This window comes from Perognathus longimembris, chromosome 5 (genome assembly GCF_023159225.1).
Source record: "Perognathus longimembris pacificus isolate PPM17 chromosome 5, ASM2315922v1, whole genome shotgun sequence".
Taxonomy (NCBI): domain Eukaryota; kingdom Metazoa; phylum Chordata; class Mammalia; order Rodentia; family Heteromyidae; genus Perognathus; species Perognathus longimembris.
Genome location: NC_063165.1, coordinates 37,359,249 through 37,376,760, shown reverse-complemented (window position 1 = coordinate 37,376,760; position 17,512 = coordinate 37,359,249). Strand labels below are relative to the sequence as shown.

Genomic DNA, 17,512 nt, shown 5'->3' with positions numbered 1-17,512 from the left:
ATTGGTTGGTGGCTGCAACCAATGAGTCTTCTACTATGCTTTACTTAAACTTTCCACCACCTCCCACTAGTGCCATTCAGGGAAACAAGCCTCCAACACAGGGGCCATTAAGATATAATAAGATCCAAACTGTTGCACAAATAAAATAGAATTTATCCTTAGCCATTATCCTTTCAAAATATTCACTTTTTATCCTCCTGCATTTCATCAGGAAAAGAATGTTATGATACAGTCCTTGCAAGTTTCTGTGCTATGGATTTACCTCTTTAAGCTTAGGCAGGCTAATTAAAAGTCTTGATTTCTTCATCTTAACAATTTTTACAAGAATTATATGTGTTAGCATAGTACCTGACTCACACTAAACATCCCATGTTCTTGTTCTCAGATTTAAAAAGATCTCAGGATGAATGTGACAATTTTGGTACCGTTTTATATAAAATAAAAAGTTTCTGGCTAGATAAAATAACTATCACTAACACATGCACACACACCAACTGTGCTAAAAATCACAAAAATTACTTGTAGGAAAGTCCCATAAATCCTTCGTTGGAACTTATTTATCCTTGTTTTACAGATAGTGCTAGCAAGATTATCTGGATTGTTCATCTGTAGCAAATTAGAAGCAGCAAGCTTCTCTGGTGTCTATATTTTAGCTAAACCACCAAGAAATAAACACTTTATTTAATGTGTAAACTTTAAATTGGAAGTTACAGAATTTTCTTCTTATAGAATTAAAGTGAAAGGTAGGAAAATAAGACTCTTCTTGATGTAATGGAAAGGCTGCAAAGGAGAAAAAGGGCTTTCGTCTTCTATTCATTTAGTGACAAAGACAGTATACATATCTAGGAACCTCAGTTTGTTGCCCTACCTGTTGATCGCCAGTATAGGAGATCTTGTCCAAATATGTTAGTGTGACCTTGGAAGTTCCTAGAGAAAGTGAATTCTGAGTTGCAACAAAGGCTAAGTCCAGGCATGATGACTCACACCTGTAGACTTACCTTGCTGTTGGAAGGCTGACATTGAGGGGAGCATAATTTGAAGGTTTGAGAGACCCCCATCTCCACAGAAAACTCTAGACACATTGGCATATATCTGTCATCCCAGTGACAGCAAGAAGCATACATAGAATTGTAGTCCAAGTCTACCTAAGGAGACAGATGATCTCAAAAATAACCAAATCAAAATGGGCTGAAGGCATAGTTTATGCAATATATTGCCCACCTAGAAAGCATGAGCTCCTACAAACTACTACAAACTTCAGCATCAAAAGCCCAAATAACAAAAATGGGATTCACTATCTTCAATGGAGCCTATAAAGGGCATTAGAAACAGTTTTTATTCACTAAAATAAAGCTATAGAACATGGCATTTATTTAAGATTTCATTGGCAATTATAGTAGAACTTGGAGAGTCGCAGAGAGAATAGAAGAGAAAGGTTGGCCCAGCACTTGGGAGGCCAAGGCAGGAAGATTGCAAGTGCAAGGCCATTATGGGCTAGTAAGACTCTCTGCCCAAAAAACAAGATGCAAGGATAGAACAGGACAGGACAAAATAAAATGGAATATGTAAAAAGTGCTAAAGGGAAAGTGGTCCGAAATGCACAAGAGCCTTGAGGACAGCTTCTGCTTTTTCAGGAGAGAAGCCAAAACAAAACAACAGCAACAATAACAACAACAACAACAACAAAAAAAAAAAAACAACAACAGCAGAACTGTGAGCTGCAGCTGTATTGTGGCAAGGGATTTCCTGAGCCTAAACGAGCATGCCAGCATATAGCACACAGCAAGGTCCTTTCTTTGCTTTATTCTATCAAGAATTCTTCAGCATTCTGCCTCCACAACATAGAGAAGCTCAAACTTGATTGAACACAAAAAGCAAAACCAAATTTTTGACATTTTACAACTTATAGGTGAAACACACAGAAATAGACATTCCATTTACCGTCCCTAGCTCGCGATTTTTATTTCTTTCTCTGGTGGCTTTAGAGAGGAGCTTTAAACATTGATTTGGAGATCAAAAAAAGAAAATTGTATCTGCATACACAAAAGAAACCAGTCAGGTGGCGTTCAGCTGAAGTGAAACTTAGAAACCACGCACTCCTGACTGTCACCTTAACAGCTGCAGCTAGGTTTTTGATTCTAAGGCTTACTGTGAACCATCTGTAGATACTTCATCACAGCTCTCCAGTTTCCAAAAAGAGGAGATGTAGAATGTAATTTAGTGCTAAAGAATGTGGAGTGGGGAGACGAACTGTAGGTACCCTCACAAGTGAGAGAATTATACATGAGATTTTCTATGAGAGGATTTTGAAAAACAGCAAATGTAAGAAGTTGAGATGTAGCTGAGTGTCAGAACACTTGGCTTAGAATGCACAAGACCCCAGAGTTCAATCCCAGGCACTGCTGAAAAAAAATTTTTTTTAAGTCTAAGGAAATAATACACTGCATCCTCATTTTGAGTTCCATTGACAGAGAAAACATGCAATATTGGGTGAAATACTTGTATTTAATAGAGAAGAGAAATGCTTAATGACCACTCACTGTCTAGAGCATTTGGGAACAAGTGACCAGCACACTCCAGCAGCCCACATGGTCTGTCTGATATGTATCAAAAAGATCTCTTAGTTTACCTTATAAGCTCTTTAGTGGTCCATTTCATCTCTAAGAAAAGCAGTGGAATATGTAGAAAGGGCTCAGTTGAGGAGTTCTTTCCATTTTGAAGATAAGAGGTGTGTTGTTTTTTTCTTTTATGTTTAGCCTATCTATAGTTTTTCTCAGTATGAATTGCATATATATGGAGAGAGGGAGAAAGAGAAAGACAGAGACAGAGAGAGCTTTTCTGCATAAAAACAACCCCAAAGATCACAGTGGCTTACAATAACGGTAACACACCATCCACACTGAAACTCATTCAAGATGCTTGTCTGCTAATTTGTGTTACAGCAGCAGCTGTAACTTTACTCTAGTTGAGTCTCCTATTTCTTACTCCCTGGCACAGAATAAAATGCCATGCATGAGACAGGCTCCCTTTCTAGTAAGGCTGACAGAAAGGATGAAGGAGCTGGTGGAATTATGCCTCTTGCAACTTATGCATGGCCCTGGCATCATCCTTCCCCTACTAGGGAGAATAACATAGTTGATGCTGCGGGGAAGTATATTCACCACAACAAACAGCAAACCTCAGAACTTTCTTACAAGAGAAGGTAGAAATGGATAAGAAGGAGTAATATTACCTCCCTCTGACCCTTGTGATTCAAAAAGTAAAGTTATGTATCAGTTATAGAAAAGTGCACCAGTTGTTAGAGTTGTTGTCACCATTAGTCACTTTAAATATTTATTTCAGGTATGCAGGTAGGTCTCTCAAGTCCTTACATATCATGAAAGCCCATTACTTCCCTATGTTTTCTACGCACCTTTATAAAGCTTTGAGCCATCTCAGTTGTAGTTTTTCAAAAGCTATGTATTTTGCCTTTACATTCATGTTTTTTAAATACACAATTACATTTGTTTATAGTTCTTCCCAACTATATTAAAACTTATTTCAAGAGTGTCTTAGGCATCTCTATGTTCTTCTTTTTTTTAATGAGTGGAATGAAAGTGATAAAATTCCCTTTGTAGAACATTTACAAAATTTTGAAAGAATGCAAAATAAAAGTACCCAGTATTCAAATCCCTGTATTAATGTATGGACACACAGAGGCATGTCCACAATGTAAAGTCAAATATACACAAAGAGTAACTCAATAAATCAGACAACAAATATTCTGTTTATTTTTATTCAGAGATTTTACTTACACAAAAGGGGTTCATTGTGATATTTCCACACATACATATTGAATACTTTGATTCAATTCACCCTTCCATTGCTTTTTCTAATCCTTCTCTTGTTTTTTTATTACGATTTTAGTAGGTGAACATTCATCTTTTATATGCTAACTTATGATTCCTTCAGATATTTACCCAAAAGTGATATAGGTAGCCTGTACTGTGGATCTATTTAAGCTTTTTTTGTAGGAAACTCCATTTTGATTGCCATAGGAACGAGGCTAGTTTACATTCCCACTGACAGTACATTAAGGGTTCTTTTTTCCTGCATTCTTACGAGCATTTGTTCTTGTCTTCTTGATAATAACCATTCTGACTAACGTAAGGTGGAATCTGAGATTTGCATTTCTCTGATAACTGAAGATGTGGAACATGTTTTTCATGTATTCATTGGCTATTTGTATTTCTTTGAGAAATATCCATTCAGTTCCTTTTCCCATTTATCAATCGGATTATTTGTTATTTTGAGGTTTAAGTGTTTGAGGCTTTATATTATTGGATATTAATCCCTGTCAGACGAACAGCTGACATATTCTCCCACTCTTTGGACTGTCTCTTCTTCACTCAGGTAATTGTTTTCTTTGCTGTGCAAAAGCTTTCTACTTCGATGCAATCCCACTTACCAGTTCTTGCAATATCCTGAGCTATTGGTATCCTATTCAGAAATTTGCTGCCTAGGCCCATATCTTGAAGTGTTCTCCCTCTATTTTCCTCCAGTGGTTCCAAAGTTCAGGTCTAACATTAAGGACTTTGATCCACTACAAATTGATTTTTGTACTAAGTGACAAATAGTGATCTCATTTAAGTCTTCTTCCTGTGTGTTTTCCTCCTTTATATTACTCCTTCAGCCTAAAATTTCTTTCTTCTCTTCTTCATTTTAGTCCTGTTTAACTTCTACTCATGTTTCAAGGTTCTACAGAGATTCTAGCTCCTCCAGGGACTTTGTACATTATCACAGTCATATATAGATGAGGCAGGTGTGTTTGCTTCTCTCAAAAATGTCTTTTATGTCAGTCTATGCAAAAATGTGTAATACAGAAGAGAGTAGTTACTTTAAATGCATCCAGTTACAATTGGCGAAAATCTATCTGTGTGCTATATAAAAGTATTTACACGTGTGTGTTTCTATATGCATATATTTAGAGAAAAGGAGTCAAAGACAGAGAAACTGATAGGAATAATGAAAAGACATATAAACACTTGATCTTTGTTTTTATTAAGTCCTCTGAAATTCTTTTTGAGACTAGGAAGAATGGATACTTGGTCACTAAGGTAATAATGATACTTACTAGGTTCACCTTCTTTCATGAAGATGCTTCCTTGGGTTAAAATGTTTCCATTTTGAGCCACATTTGATTGATTTGTGGAGGACTAGCCACTGGCTTCTCCTCCCTATTTTCCACTATTGACTGTGTGCATTGGAACAGCCTTGTTTTTTTGTCAAGTCTGTCTTGTCCTCACAATGGTTGGTGAGAAGCCCCTTTCCCTGGAAAATGAAAACGTTACCCTAGATAATTGTTTAATGGATAAGCAGATGATATCCAGAATATTTATCTAGCTTTAGGTATATATGCCTCACATGACAGAAACGTATGGACAAAGGAAGTGATTTGTTTATGCTAACAACCTCACTAGTATTTAATCGTGCATTGCCCTTTATAGTCTTTCTTTTTAAAATTTCTCTTGGTGGTACCAGAGGTTGAACTCAGGGCCTCAAACTTCCTATGTAGGTACTCTGACATTTGAGCCATACCCCTACCCCTTTTTTCCTTTAGTTATTTTGAGGAAAGAGGCTTGCATTTCTGCTCAGGATGGCCTGGACCTCAATCCTATTGTATGCTTCCCACAAAGCTAGGATGACAAGTTCCCACCACCACACGTAGCTATTGATTGAGATAGTGTCTCACTAACTTTTTATCCAGGCTGGCCTCCAAATCTCCAATTCCCAAGTGGCTAGGATTACACACTTGAACCACTTCATCCAGCCTTCAACTGCCCTTTTATAACTCTAAATTGGAGAGAGCCAGAGAGAGACAGAGAGAGAGAGACAGAGAGAGAGAGAGAGACAGAAAGAGAGAGAGAAAGGAAATTGGTATGTATTGCTTCTGTTTCAAGTATATTACTGTCTATATATCCTTGAGTGTGCTTCTTTCTATCACCAGGCCACTGTTCACTTTCTGTAAAATGACAAAAGTGAGATTAGATGCTTTTTTAAGTTCTTTGTACCTATAATAAGCCTTATAGTCTTATAATTGATATATGGAGTACCCAAGGGTCTTATTTACCCTATAGTCAGTAAATGGCATGTTTTCAAGTTAAGAAGTGGGTATTTTTCTATACAAAGTATTTCTCTCTGGAAAAAATAGTGTGAAGGTACAAGATGGAGTAAGCATCAAAGAATTCAAGCATGAGGGACCAAGAAATAGTTCCATCATTCACTGCAACTTATATTTCTTTTATATGATGGGTATTTCTGAAGTCATAAAATTTTTACTTATAGTAATATAAACTGAAATATCTTGAAGCTATTTAAAGGGTATTAAATTGATGGCTTAAACTTCAAATCAGTCTAGTAGTAGTAGTATTAACAAATATATAAACTCTAACAACCATTATAAACTTCCTTCATTATGGAAGAAGTTCACAAATTGTACTAAATAAGAGAGTCCTACTTTAATTCCAAATGACAAACTGATCTGATATATGATATTTGAGAAGAGAGAAGAGACTTGAGAGTTGCTTCTGGCAAACATAATTGCTACTGCTTAAACAAGTATTTCTTTTCTAGTAATTAGATCTTTTTCATTTTGATGGGTCGTCATAAATATTAACCACCAGCAGTGCAGGAATAATCTGTATTCAAATGATCAGACATCACTCTGTGAACACATAAAATAATTTACATTTATTTGGAACCTTTTATCCTAAAATACTCTACACATTTTTCTTTATAATCTGATTGCAAGCTATATATAGGACTCTGACACCTGGGGTAGGGTAGCAAGCAAAGCAACAAAGATACAGGACACAGTTTCATAAAAACAAAGCAAAAGAAAATCTATTTTACTTTATTCCTGTGTACTTTTCTGCCAATAGGACTGGAGAATCCATATTGACCAAATGCACCAACACAAAAGTGGAATTGAATCTGCTCTAAAGGAGACCAAGGTAGGTGACTTATTTCAGATGCATCAAAGTGGATTTGCGTATCTATGGAACACTGATTATGAGAGAAGATGCAAGGGGAAAAGAAAAACCCATAGTTTTGTGGAGCTTATTAATTGATATACCATTTTGCATTTCCATGCCATTAGTACTTAAACCAGCTAGAGAAAGGTAACTCATAAAAGCTATATTTTTAAATATTCTACATACCTATGTTATGATATATTATGATATATTATTTTTATATAGTATAACATGTAAAATATGCATAAAATGTGTGTTATGTGTAACATATGATACATTATACATATAGGATTATACATATTTGACATATATATATGTATGTCTAATACTTTAGAGATATTTCAATACTTTCCTCTAATGTCTGGGTTATAATAGAACTCCAGGCCAGCAAGGTCTTGTATTCAAGCTTTCCTTGCTTGCTGCCATTCTGGAAATCAGCTCTTTAAGAGGATGCCACCAAAAAAAAAAAATCTTCATGAGAACCTCTGTGTCTCAGCCCAGAGCTCTCAGTGTAGGACTCTACTTCTCTGCTAGACTATTCCATTGACTTTCATTTTCATTGTAGACAAGTCTTATAATTCCCTACCTACTTTGACTTTCAAGTAGGTAAAATTTAGATACATGTAAAGACCAATGAATTAGCTAATCCTACCACATTTAGTTTTGTTTAGTTTGGATTTTCTTTATTTTGCTTCAAGACAATTTCAAGGTGAAAGTCCAGGCTGGCCTCAGACTTGTGATTCCCATACCATCAGCCAAGTTCTACGATTACAGGAGCATAACCATTACATCTGAAATTTTTTCCTCTTTATTTTACAATTCTGGGAAGTGTGACTGAGCTATTTCTCATCATATACTGTATTTTTTCCCATTCAATCCTGTTTGAAATGAGCCCACATGTTATGCTAGACTGCAGTGCAGTGTGTGAGCTAGTGTCAGTATCACTTTCCCTCTTTTACCACCACCAAGACCAGCCTCAGATCCCATGGGAAAGGGAAGAGAGTCTGTTGTTGTTTTTTTGTTTGTTTTGTTTTGCTATTAAAATTTCAAATATTCTATTCTTTTTCATGTCTGTTTGAATGCTTATGGGATAGGTTAAAGCATTAACTTCTTAAGTGTATCTGGGTTCTTTAAAAAAAAGAAATTCCTTGGGATTTCTAGGGTTTCTTGGACAAACTCCATAACGAAATTAGTAGGACTCTGGAAAAGATTGGCAGCCGAGAAAAGTACATCAACAATCAACTTGAGCACTTTGTTCAAGAATACCGTGGAGCCCAAGCCCAGCTGAGTGAGGTAATTTGAAGAATAATTTACCTCTTTGTACAACTACTTAAAGATAATGAAAATATAATCTTAAAAAAAGGAATGATTTCCAAGGATTCATTCCTGTACCTGACCCTATACCTGACATAACACTTTTCATTAAGAATTTTGTAATGCTTTTCACAAACACATTAGTTCTTTCTCTTCTAGGAAGCCAATAAGGTAATAGAATTTATATCCATTTTATATATAGTAGGAATCATTAACCTCTATTTCTTTAATACCTTTCTTCATTTGTTTTAAATTAATGAACATATATGTTTCTAGGGAATATAACTTAGAGCAGGAACAGCCACGGTGTCAGGACCGCTTGTTTTGCTTCCATGTCTGGTATTGATTTACTGTAGGAGTGGGAGGATGAATGTGTCCGAGAAAAGTTGATCCTTGGAATAGTAATTTACACACAGTTACATAATTATGAACCTGAAAACAAGACAGGTGCAGTGACAAGCAGTTTACTTAATAAAATAATAAAAAAAATTCAACCTTTTCATCCTTCCAAAGTTGGAGAACTTGAGCCAAAAAAAATAGAACTGCTTGCCTCTGAAAGCAGCACTTCTTTCTCTCAGCACCAGGGATCAAATAGCTTTCTTGGGGATTTATGCCCATTTCCTGAGATTAAGGAAGGCTAGTAACATTGCTCATAAATACCACAGGATGGCAGATTTTTTTTCCAGCAAACAAAATTAGGAAGAGAAAAAAATTAATAATTTTTTAGATAACTTCTGTACATCAGATGTTCTCAAAGACCAAGTAGAAATTCTTATTATATTATCTGTTTAACTTATTCCCTCATATTCCCTCATATACACATTCACTTATGTACTTTTACTTTAAAAGTGCCATAAAATTCTCTAATTATCGCCATCATGCATCTGTCTAACATTAATATTGAATAATTTATTATTAGGTTAGTTTCCAAGAACATATTCCAGTTGATTATACTGTCATACTCTTTGTTAATCCTTATTAATTGCTGAGCTTGATGCTCTACTTTGATTGATTTTTTTTCTTTATAGAACTAATTTTCTCTGCATAGCATGCAAATTAGACTGACCAAGAGCCTCTGTGCTAAAGTGTTTAGAAATGACTGAGGACAGTTTTTATTGTGAGCCATGCCCATGCTAGTTTATAGTCAGCATGTGAAGGTTAAAGCAGTTCATCATTTTATAGTGCTTTAGTTAAATAAATACAGGGTGCCTATTAGAGACATGAAATGGCTATATTTAAATGGCAGTGTCATAAATGTATTCACAAACAAGGATGAGGGTTGTCATAAAATGATATATATGCAGAAATTGTGAACACAAGGGGGTCATATTTAAGTAATCTCCTTCTGTTTTAGACTTGTCATTAAGCAAAATGTTTTTCCCCCTCAGGCAAAGGAGCGATACCAGCAGGGAAATGGTGGAGTAACTGAAAGGACCAGACTCCTGTCTGAGGTACACACTAGCAGTCTTGCTGTGCTTCTCACCTGTCAGCTGGGCTCAGCTGGTCAGAGCCATCAGATGACTAAATACTGCTTACTTCAATAATTGCTTCCTTTGGCTTCAAGTCATCTTCTGTAGGAGAAATACCCTAGGTTTCCTCTCAAAGAATCAATTATTTATCCTTTTCTTGCTTCCTTAATATGCCTAAAGTTGCTATATTAAATTCAACATAAATCTTGTTCATATTATTAGTGTATTGATAATATTCTTTAATTTTTATGTGTAAATAATTAGTACGTAGAAGACTAAAGCACTGACTGAGGAGTATATGGTAAATTTTAATGTAAGTCTGCAAGATGCAAGGTTTATTTGTAGGTACTGTTATTCAATATTTGTATGTGATCCAGGGTATATATTTGTCTATCATTGAGAGTGGCCTACAATCTGCATATTCTAGAAAGTATATGCATTGCATTTATTGTCATGATCTTGCAAGAAATAGTACATTCTGTTTACACTGAAAAGCTGATTGGAAAACACACATACATGCACACACAAAATACCCACACTTTTAAAAATGAAAAAAAAAAAAGCCCTTTGCAACAAGGTCAGAAGTCAATTTGGGATTAAATGCAGGACTACATTTAATTCTAATCTACTATCATTTTTTACACACTTTACTGTTTTGTTATTAAATAATTAAGCCTTTTACTTTTTAGTAATTTAACAGAGAGATAACAAGGATACCATTAAGGGTAGTGGTAAGCTCAAGCTAGGTGACTGAAGAGCAAACACATAACTAAGAAAATTTCACCTTTCTAGGAGCAGCCTGACCTTTACACAACAAATTCCTCTGTATGGGCTTCATGCACATGTGTTGCATCTCATCCATATTCTTAAAACAGTGGGATGGCAACCTTGGACAGACACAGAACCCTTCCAGAAACCTGCCAAGTCATGATCTCTCCTTATCCTAAGATCAGCCGACCATCCTTACATTCTCCAAATGCTAGGATTCCAAGAAAATGAGTCTGTTTCCTGAGGTCTCTGATCATCACAGTTTAGCCAACATTCTCTTTAAGGTTTCATTGGCTCTTTGTACCTTCCCAGATGCTTAAGGCCTCCAAACAGAATGCAGGTGGTAGTTAATTCTCAAAGCCCTGGCCATACCGTGTACAACTTTGGAAAAGAAATTCATCCTCACTTGAATGCTTTGCAGTGATCCAAACCTAGCAAATGCCTTACTTGCTTTTAAAAAAAAATAATAACTTTTGCTAACTCCTGACTCCCTCCTGGCTAAATACAGAAATCCTGACTTTTTGGCCCCCATGTAGTTCCTAACTTCTTCCTTCTGTGAAGGAGAACCATTTGGTCTGAGTTCACAAGAGGCTTGTCAATCAGACTGACAAAGGTTTGTTAGCATCACTAGTTCATTATGTCTTGACCCTTTGTGATGAGGAATTTATGTGAGAATGCTTGATCTCCAATTTGGCAAGGCAAGTAAGGAGTGAAATCATAGATCTTTTATTTTTAACCTTTGACCTTAATTACCATCATAGTATAGGAGGGAGGAAAGAGAACTTCCTCAAATAAGGGAGTAGAGAAAGATAAAGTGTCCCTATATGCAAAAGGAATGAAATTTTCCAACCCAGGATGTCATGGTTATTTGAGGTTCCTCATAGGTGACAGAGAGTCACTGCAGGAGCTGTCGAGGGTGTCCCCAGGACTCAGTCCAATTCTGAGTGTGTCATTTTGGGCTAGAGTCTTGGCTGGCCACCTTCCTCAATGCAAGGGGCAATAGTCAAGTCTCCAATGCTCTGCTTTTTCTCCCATTTGAGAACAGGAACAAGGATTAGGAAGTGGGTACTGAGCATTGTCACCTGGACTTTCCAGGATTGCCATGTTTTTCCCTCTGGCACATCCTGGAGCTTCTTTGGGCTTTCCCAAACATGAATATTTGGGCTTTCCTATCCAAGACTGTCTTAACTCTGGCTCTCCTTTTCTCCTTATCCTGTAGCTTTTTCCTCCTCCACCTCTCAATTGTTACACCAAGAAGGCAATATCCAGTATAACTGGGTTTTATCCTCTGTGGACCCAATGGAAGCTTTGAAGCTTCTATCAAATGCATGAGGCTGATGAAAGGATAAGGTGCCAAGTCCCTAGCAAATGCCTTGCTTACCTTTCTCTCTTTGTGGCTATGAGAATTTTCTTATGAGGATGGAGCAGTTTGCCAGGATGAACTGACTATCCCTCCAGGACAAATCAAAGGTTAGCATGAGGACTTGGGATCCCACACAAGTCTGTCTAGGTCTTCTGAATACTTGCTTAAGATGTCCTTGGACCCTTGGATGTCAACCGCTGAGAGGGGGGTGTGAACTCCAGGCCCTTTGGCTCCACCACCTCTTGGGGCTGTAGTAGAGCTACTAGTGCCTGTGAATAGGGGGCTCCCCACTCCTGGATTAAACAGGACTAGCACTCGGGAGCTTTCTGATATGGGAGAGGCCAATGCTCTTCTAGAGATGGGCCACCCTCCCAGAAGGGAGTGAAGAACATTGTTTGTTCTATCTCCTTTGGTTTTTCCTTTTCCTGACCTAAGGGTCTCCTCACAGAGGGTGAGGTCCGGGTACTGTGCCATAATAGCCTGTATGTAGACCTGAGCATTAATCTACTTCACTTTTTTCTTACAAAAGTGACCTAATTGTAAGATGTTATTAAAATTTAAACTTATATTTACTGGACTCTTCTCTTGGTTCCTCAGCAGATGTTGGGGCCAGCTACATTACCATAAAAAACAAAGCATTATTTTCAGGTTATCAGGATCAGAGCAGTCCCAGTGCCTTATGATGCTGCCAAGTTGAGATTCTAAAGGAATGGAGCTGATTCCTCCCTTATCTGAGGGAAGGAAACAGGAGCTAGCTATTTTTTTAAACCTAGGAGGGGAGGTGGGAATGTGGAACCACCACTACTAACTACAGGTGCCTCTGGAGTGCAGGGCAGCTCCAGAAAGAGAGATGGAGTCCTTGTTGTTAATCTGTAGTGGGCCCTGGTGATTTATCAGGCATACTTTTGGGAAGACCCAAGACCTGGGGACTCAGAGCTAAACTCCTCGGCCCCCTTAGTAGAAGTTGATTGTCTCTAACCAACAATAGGGGTAGAACCCCCTATTGCAAACCAGTGTACATCACTTGTGGGCCCTGACTGGTGCCCTCTGGATGCTATTTCATATGACTCAGTTGGGGGATACTCAGCTGCTAGCATTAGGAAGGCCATGGTAGCCAGCACAGGAACCTGGGGGAACATGGCTCCAGAGATACTGAGAAAAACACAAACTGTTCTGGGGAAGGAATTGATCAGCCACTGCAGAAATATAGGTCTCATGAGGAGTCAGAAAACAGATCGAGAAGAAGCCCAAATTACTGGGGTACAGCAAGAGAGGATATAAAACTAACAAGATTTCTTACTAGTAGTATAGACCCACAGAAAGGACCACAATTGGGGCTAGGATGGAGAGGGATTGGAGTGAAGAGCAAGTCACGTGAAGTGCACAGACATACTGGGCAGGGGTCTTGCCTCCCAGTGGGCTTACCAAGTGTGTTACAGGTGGGTGAGTTGTTACAAAGGTGAAAATCTCAGGTTCTTGGCATCTCCAACAAAGAACTGAATGAACACACACACACACACACACATACACACACACGTGTAAAGTGGCAAAGCAAGGAAAATCTACCATTAAAGAGCACAGCAAGCTCAAGCTAGGTTGCGCAAGATTGTTTTATGGAGATTATTTGAGGAATTATTTTAAAATACTCAAAATATAAAATTAGAAATATTTAGACTCTAATCTTGTAGTGCTTCTAGGCAAATAAAATGTTACATAGAGTTAAAGCGTTCACTTATGTTAGGTAAATTAACACTTGAAGACAGTCCAGGGATCCATTTAGTTCTTTTGCAGTAGGTAGTTATCCCCAGTTGCAATGTTTCAGGTGCCTGAAAGAAATTAATTTGCTTTACTTGGATGAGCACTTTATTCCCTAGGAAGATTTTACTCACCAGTATGATAAAAAAAAGTAAAGCTTACTAAGTTACCATAATTATGCTTTAGTTCTAGATTATATGAAAAATTTCAACTTTTTAAAGATTATATTTTCTAACCTATTATTATACTAGCTTAGAATTGTGCCAATAAAGGCTACAGTATTATAATCTCAACATTGCATGCAGCTATATCTGGAACAATTAAAACAGCATGCTATGTCTCTTCAAATTCATCATTCTAGTAAAGCAATAGGATGTGTGTGTGTGTGTGTGTATGAGAGAGAGAGTGTGTGTGTGTGTGTGTGTGTGTGTGTGTGTGCATGCATGTGTGCCAGTCCTGGGGCTTGAACTCAGGGTCTCTATGTTGTACTTAAGCCCTCTTCTCCCACTTTTTTTGTGCTCAAGGCTAATACTCTACCACTTGAGCCATAGTTCTACTTCTATCATTTGGGTGGTTAATTAGACATAGGGGCCTCATGGACTTTCCTGCCGAGGCTGGCTTTGAACCATGATCCTTAGGTCTCAGCCTCCTGCGAGCAGCTAGGATTACAGTCATGAGCCTAGCTACTAGAGTATTTTTATAGATAGCCATATGACATAAACATGTTATTTATATCCTAGAGAGGAATAGATGACAGTCTCTCAAATTATACTATTAAGAAAGGTATTTTGAGGCAGGCATTGGTGGCTTAAGCCTGGAATCCTAGATACTCAAGAGGCTGAGATCTGAGAATAAAAGAAAACAAGAAAAGAAGTACACAAAAATATAAAGAAAGAATAAGAAAATAAAAATAGCACCCAACAAGTAGAACGTATTCAATCAGTTCTTGAGTAGATGAATGACAAAAATGGTTCATTTCAGAGTACAATGTGGCTCCGGGTTTTAAGTACCTTTCCCTGATAACCTGTTGGTCTCTGATGAGTTAAAAATAATAAATATTAAGAATCTTATGCATTATTTTCTTACCATTAAAAAGTTTCACAGCAGTATTGACAGAAAAGTCTACCGTGTGGCTAGAGAATTGCTCTATCCTTGGGCAAAACAAGCTGGCCAGGCTCAGGTGACTAGCGCCTGAAATCCTAGCTATTCAGGAGGCTGAGATCTGAAGATCGCAATTCAGAGCCAGTCTGGGCAGGAGAGTCTGTGAGACTCTTTTCTCCAATTAACTACCAGAAAACCAGAAGTGGTGCTGTGGCTTAACATGGTAGAACATTAGCCTTGAGATGAAGAGCTAAGGGACAGCACCCAAGCTCACAGTTCAAGCCCCACAACCAATAAAAATAAATAAATAAATAAATAGAGCTGAGTTCAAAAGTGCAAGGCCCTGAGTTAGGCCCTAGTGCTACCACACACACACACAGACACACACACACATGCACAAGAGGAAAATAAATGATTCGTTCTGGTGCTTATACCATTTTATTAATTAATAACTAATAGTTTAGAAAATAAAATGTAAGTGTAAATGCTCTGAGATAAATGCATGCTTTGAGGACTTAGTGCTTAAAACAACTTGGTTTCTATTCTGTAATGTCACAGTATGGTAAAGCTAATGTGAAGGTGATGTGGTCAGGTTTTACAAAATGAGCATTCTCAAAATATGAAACATTTTGTGTATCTGCATACTTCATATTATTTGAATTATGTCCAGAATGTCCCTAATGTTTTATTTCACTTTTTGGCATATTTTGGCATCTTTTTTCACATATGAATGAATTTTTCTCAGAACGTCACTCAAAAATTTTGAAAGTTTATGAAAATTCATTACTCATGCAAACTTTTTTCAATGAAAGGTTACAGAAGAATTAGAAAAAGTTAAACAAGAAATGGAAGAAAAGGGCAGCAGTATGACTGATGGCGGTAAGTATATGCTTGTTTTAAGGGGAAAAACAGTGAGCAACAGAAAGCTGACTCCTTAAGAAGCTACCTAAGTAGTGTGTTAATAGATACAAGAATCTGCTTTTTTTGGTCAAACTATTGGCTACTTGTTTCAAGAGAGATACATGCAAAATGGTGCAAAATCATGGTGCAAAAATCATGTCTGGTAATCCATGTACTCTTTTCCTTACTCGCCACTTGAAAAGAGTAGAAATGTGTTGACTGTAATTTAGGTTTACTAAATTCAAGCCATATTAATTCAAAGATAAGGGGAAATATTTAACTCTGTGCTTTGTTCTTCCAATTTAAAAATATACTTCGTTCTGGGGTGTTTTTTTAAATCAAAATGGCTTCGTTTTTTAAGCATCTAATGTACAGAGGGACATTTAGAATTTGACCAAATGACATTACATCCATGACTTAGTGACCTATAGGGGGTGGTTTGTTTGTTTCACTCCTTTCCAGAAGACTTGTCATTCAGTACTTGTGAGCTTTGTACTTTGATGTGGGATAGTTGTTATTGACTAAGGATTTTGCATACATACAGACTTTCTAGAGCTTTAGTGGTATGTACAGACTGATCTTAAAGGAGCTTTTTTGGAGCATATTATCTTTATCACAAAGGTGCTTTCCTCTTCTCTCTTCTCCTTTCTGTCTTCTCTTCCTGTAGACAAACAACAAGCCCATTAAACCCTTTCACACATATCCTTAAATACCCACTTAGTAGCTCTGGTTCCTCTAGAAAACTTAGAAAGTTCAACCACTGTATATCTAATACTGAATCATTTCCCATCCTAAAAATTACAGGTGTTTAAAATGCTGCAAAAAAGCCTGTGAATGTCAGTGCCTTGTTGGCTGTCTTTTTAACCCTATTTCTGGTTTAAGACGAAGTGAGGAAAATGTCATACAGTTCTATAATAAACTAATACCCCAAATGAGCATTTTTATTCTGTGCTATTTTTATTGTACAGCTCCTTTGGTGAAGATTAAGCAGAGCTTGACAAAATTGAAACAAGAAACTGTTCAGATGGATATTAGGATTGGTGTTGTGGAACACACGTTACTCCAATCAAAACTGAAGGAGAAGTCCAATATGACACGGGACATGCATGCGACAGTTATTCCAGAATCAGCAATCGGCCCTTATTAAAGCATACCACTTTTCATGCTTCTCATTATTTGTTTTTTTATATCAAATTATTTTTCATGTTGCTTTGATTTCCAAATACAATTACACCTCTAAAAGTATGTTCAATGGGTAATTTTTGCATATGTATACACAATATTATATCATGATGATTATAATGGTAAACCTCAACATTGAATATAATCTGTAATAAAGTAATTAAAATTTTCTCACCTTTCAAGAAGCTTTCATTGTCTACTTACCTATGTTAAAACTCCTGCCTAGCAGCTTGGTTTGTTTTTTGTTTATTTGTTTAGCATTCTTTGCTTACATAAGATGATATGGCTGGACTATTGACTTAGGGCTGGTTGCCTTCTTCATTGACTATAACTGTTTCTTGAGGGGGGAAGGAGACAAAGTGGTGGTAGGAAAGGAATATATGCGCCTCCATGATCCTACCCTTTTCTGTGCTATTGGCCATGCAGTGGAGCCATTTTGGAGGAAGAACTGTGACCAGGCATGTGAAGGTCAACCTCTTCCCATAGAATGCAGACAACATACTTCAAGTAAAAGAACTCCTACTACAAGGAGTTGAGTTAGTGAGTGAGTAGATGACTGTATCTTACCCATCTTACTGAGGAATTTCTAGACTAAAATTTCTACATCAGAGAAATAAGCAATATTTGAAACTTGGGAAAAACTACTT

The 17,512-nt window shown here is 37.2% G+C and overlaps 1 protein-coding gene across 2 annotated transcripts in view; it reads left to right on the top strand.

Moving 5' to 3' along the window:
- Ift57 (intraflagellar transport 57) overlaps positions 1-17,040 on the top strand; it is a 55,518-nt gene extending 38,478 nt beyond the window's left edge. Inside the window, exons 7-11 of one of the 2 annotated variants that reach the window (XM_048346563.1) lie at positions 6,921-6,992; positions 8,175-8,306; positions 9,716-9,778; positions 15,596-15,662; positions 16,652-17,040. In XM_048346563.1, coding sequence (XP_048202520.1) covers positions 6,921-6,992; positions 8,175-8,306; positions 9,716-9,778; positions 15,596-15,662; positions 16,652-16,830 — 513 coding nt within the window. In that variant the 3' untranslated portion in view covers positions 16,831-17,040. The remainder of the gene's footprint in view (positions 1-6,920; positions 6,993-8,174; positions 8,307-9,715; positions 9,779-15,595; positions 15,663-16,651) is intronic. The other variant, XM_048346564.1, reaches the window with a different exon arrangement.
- Positions 17,041-17,512: the final 472 nt, after the last annotated feature.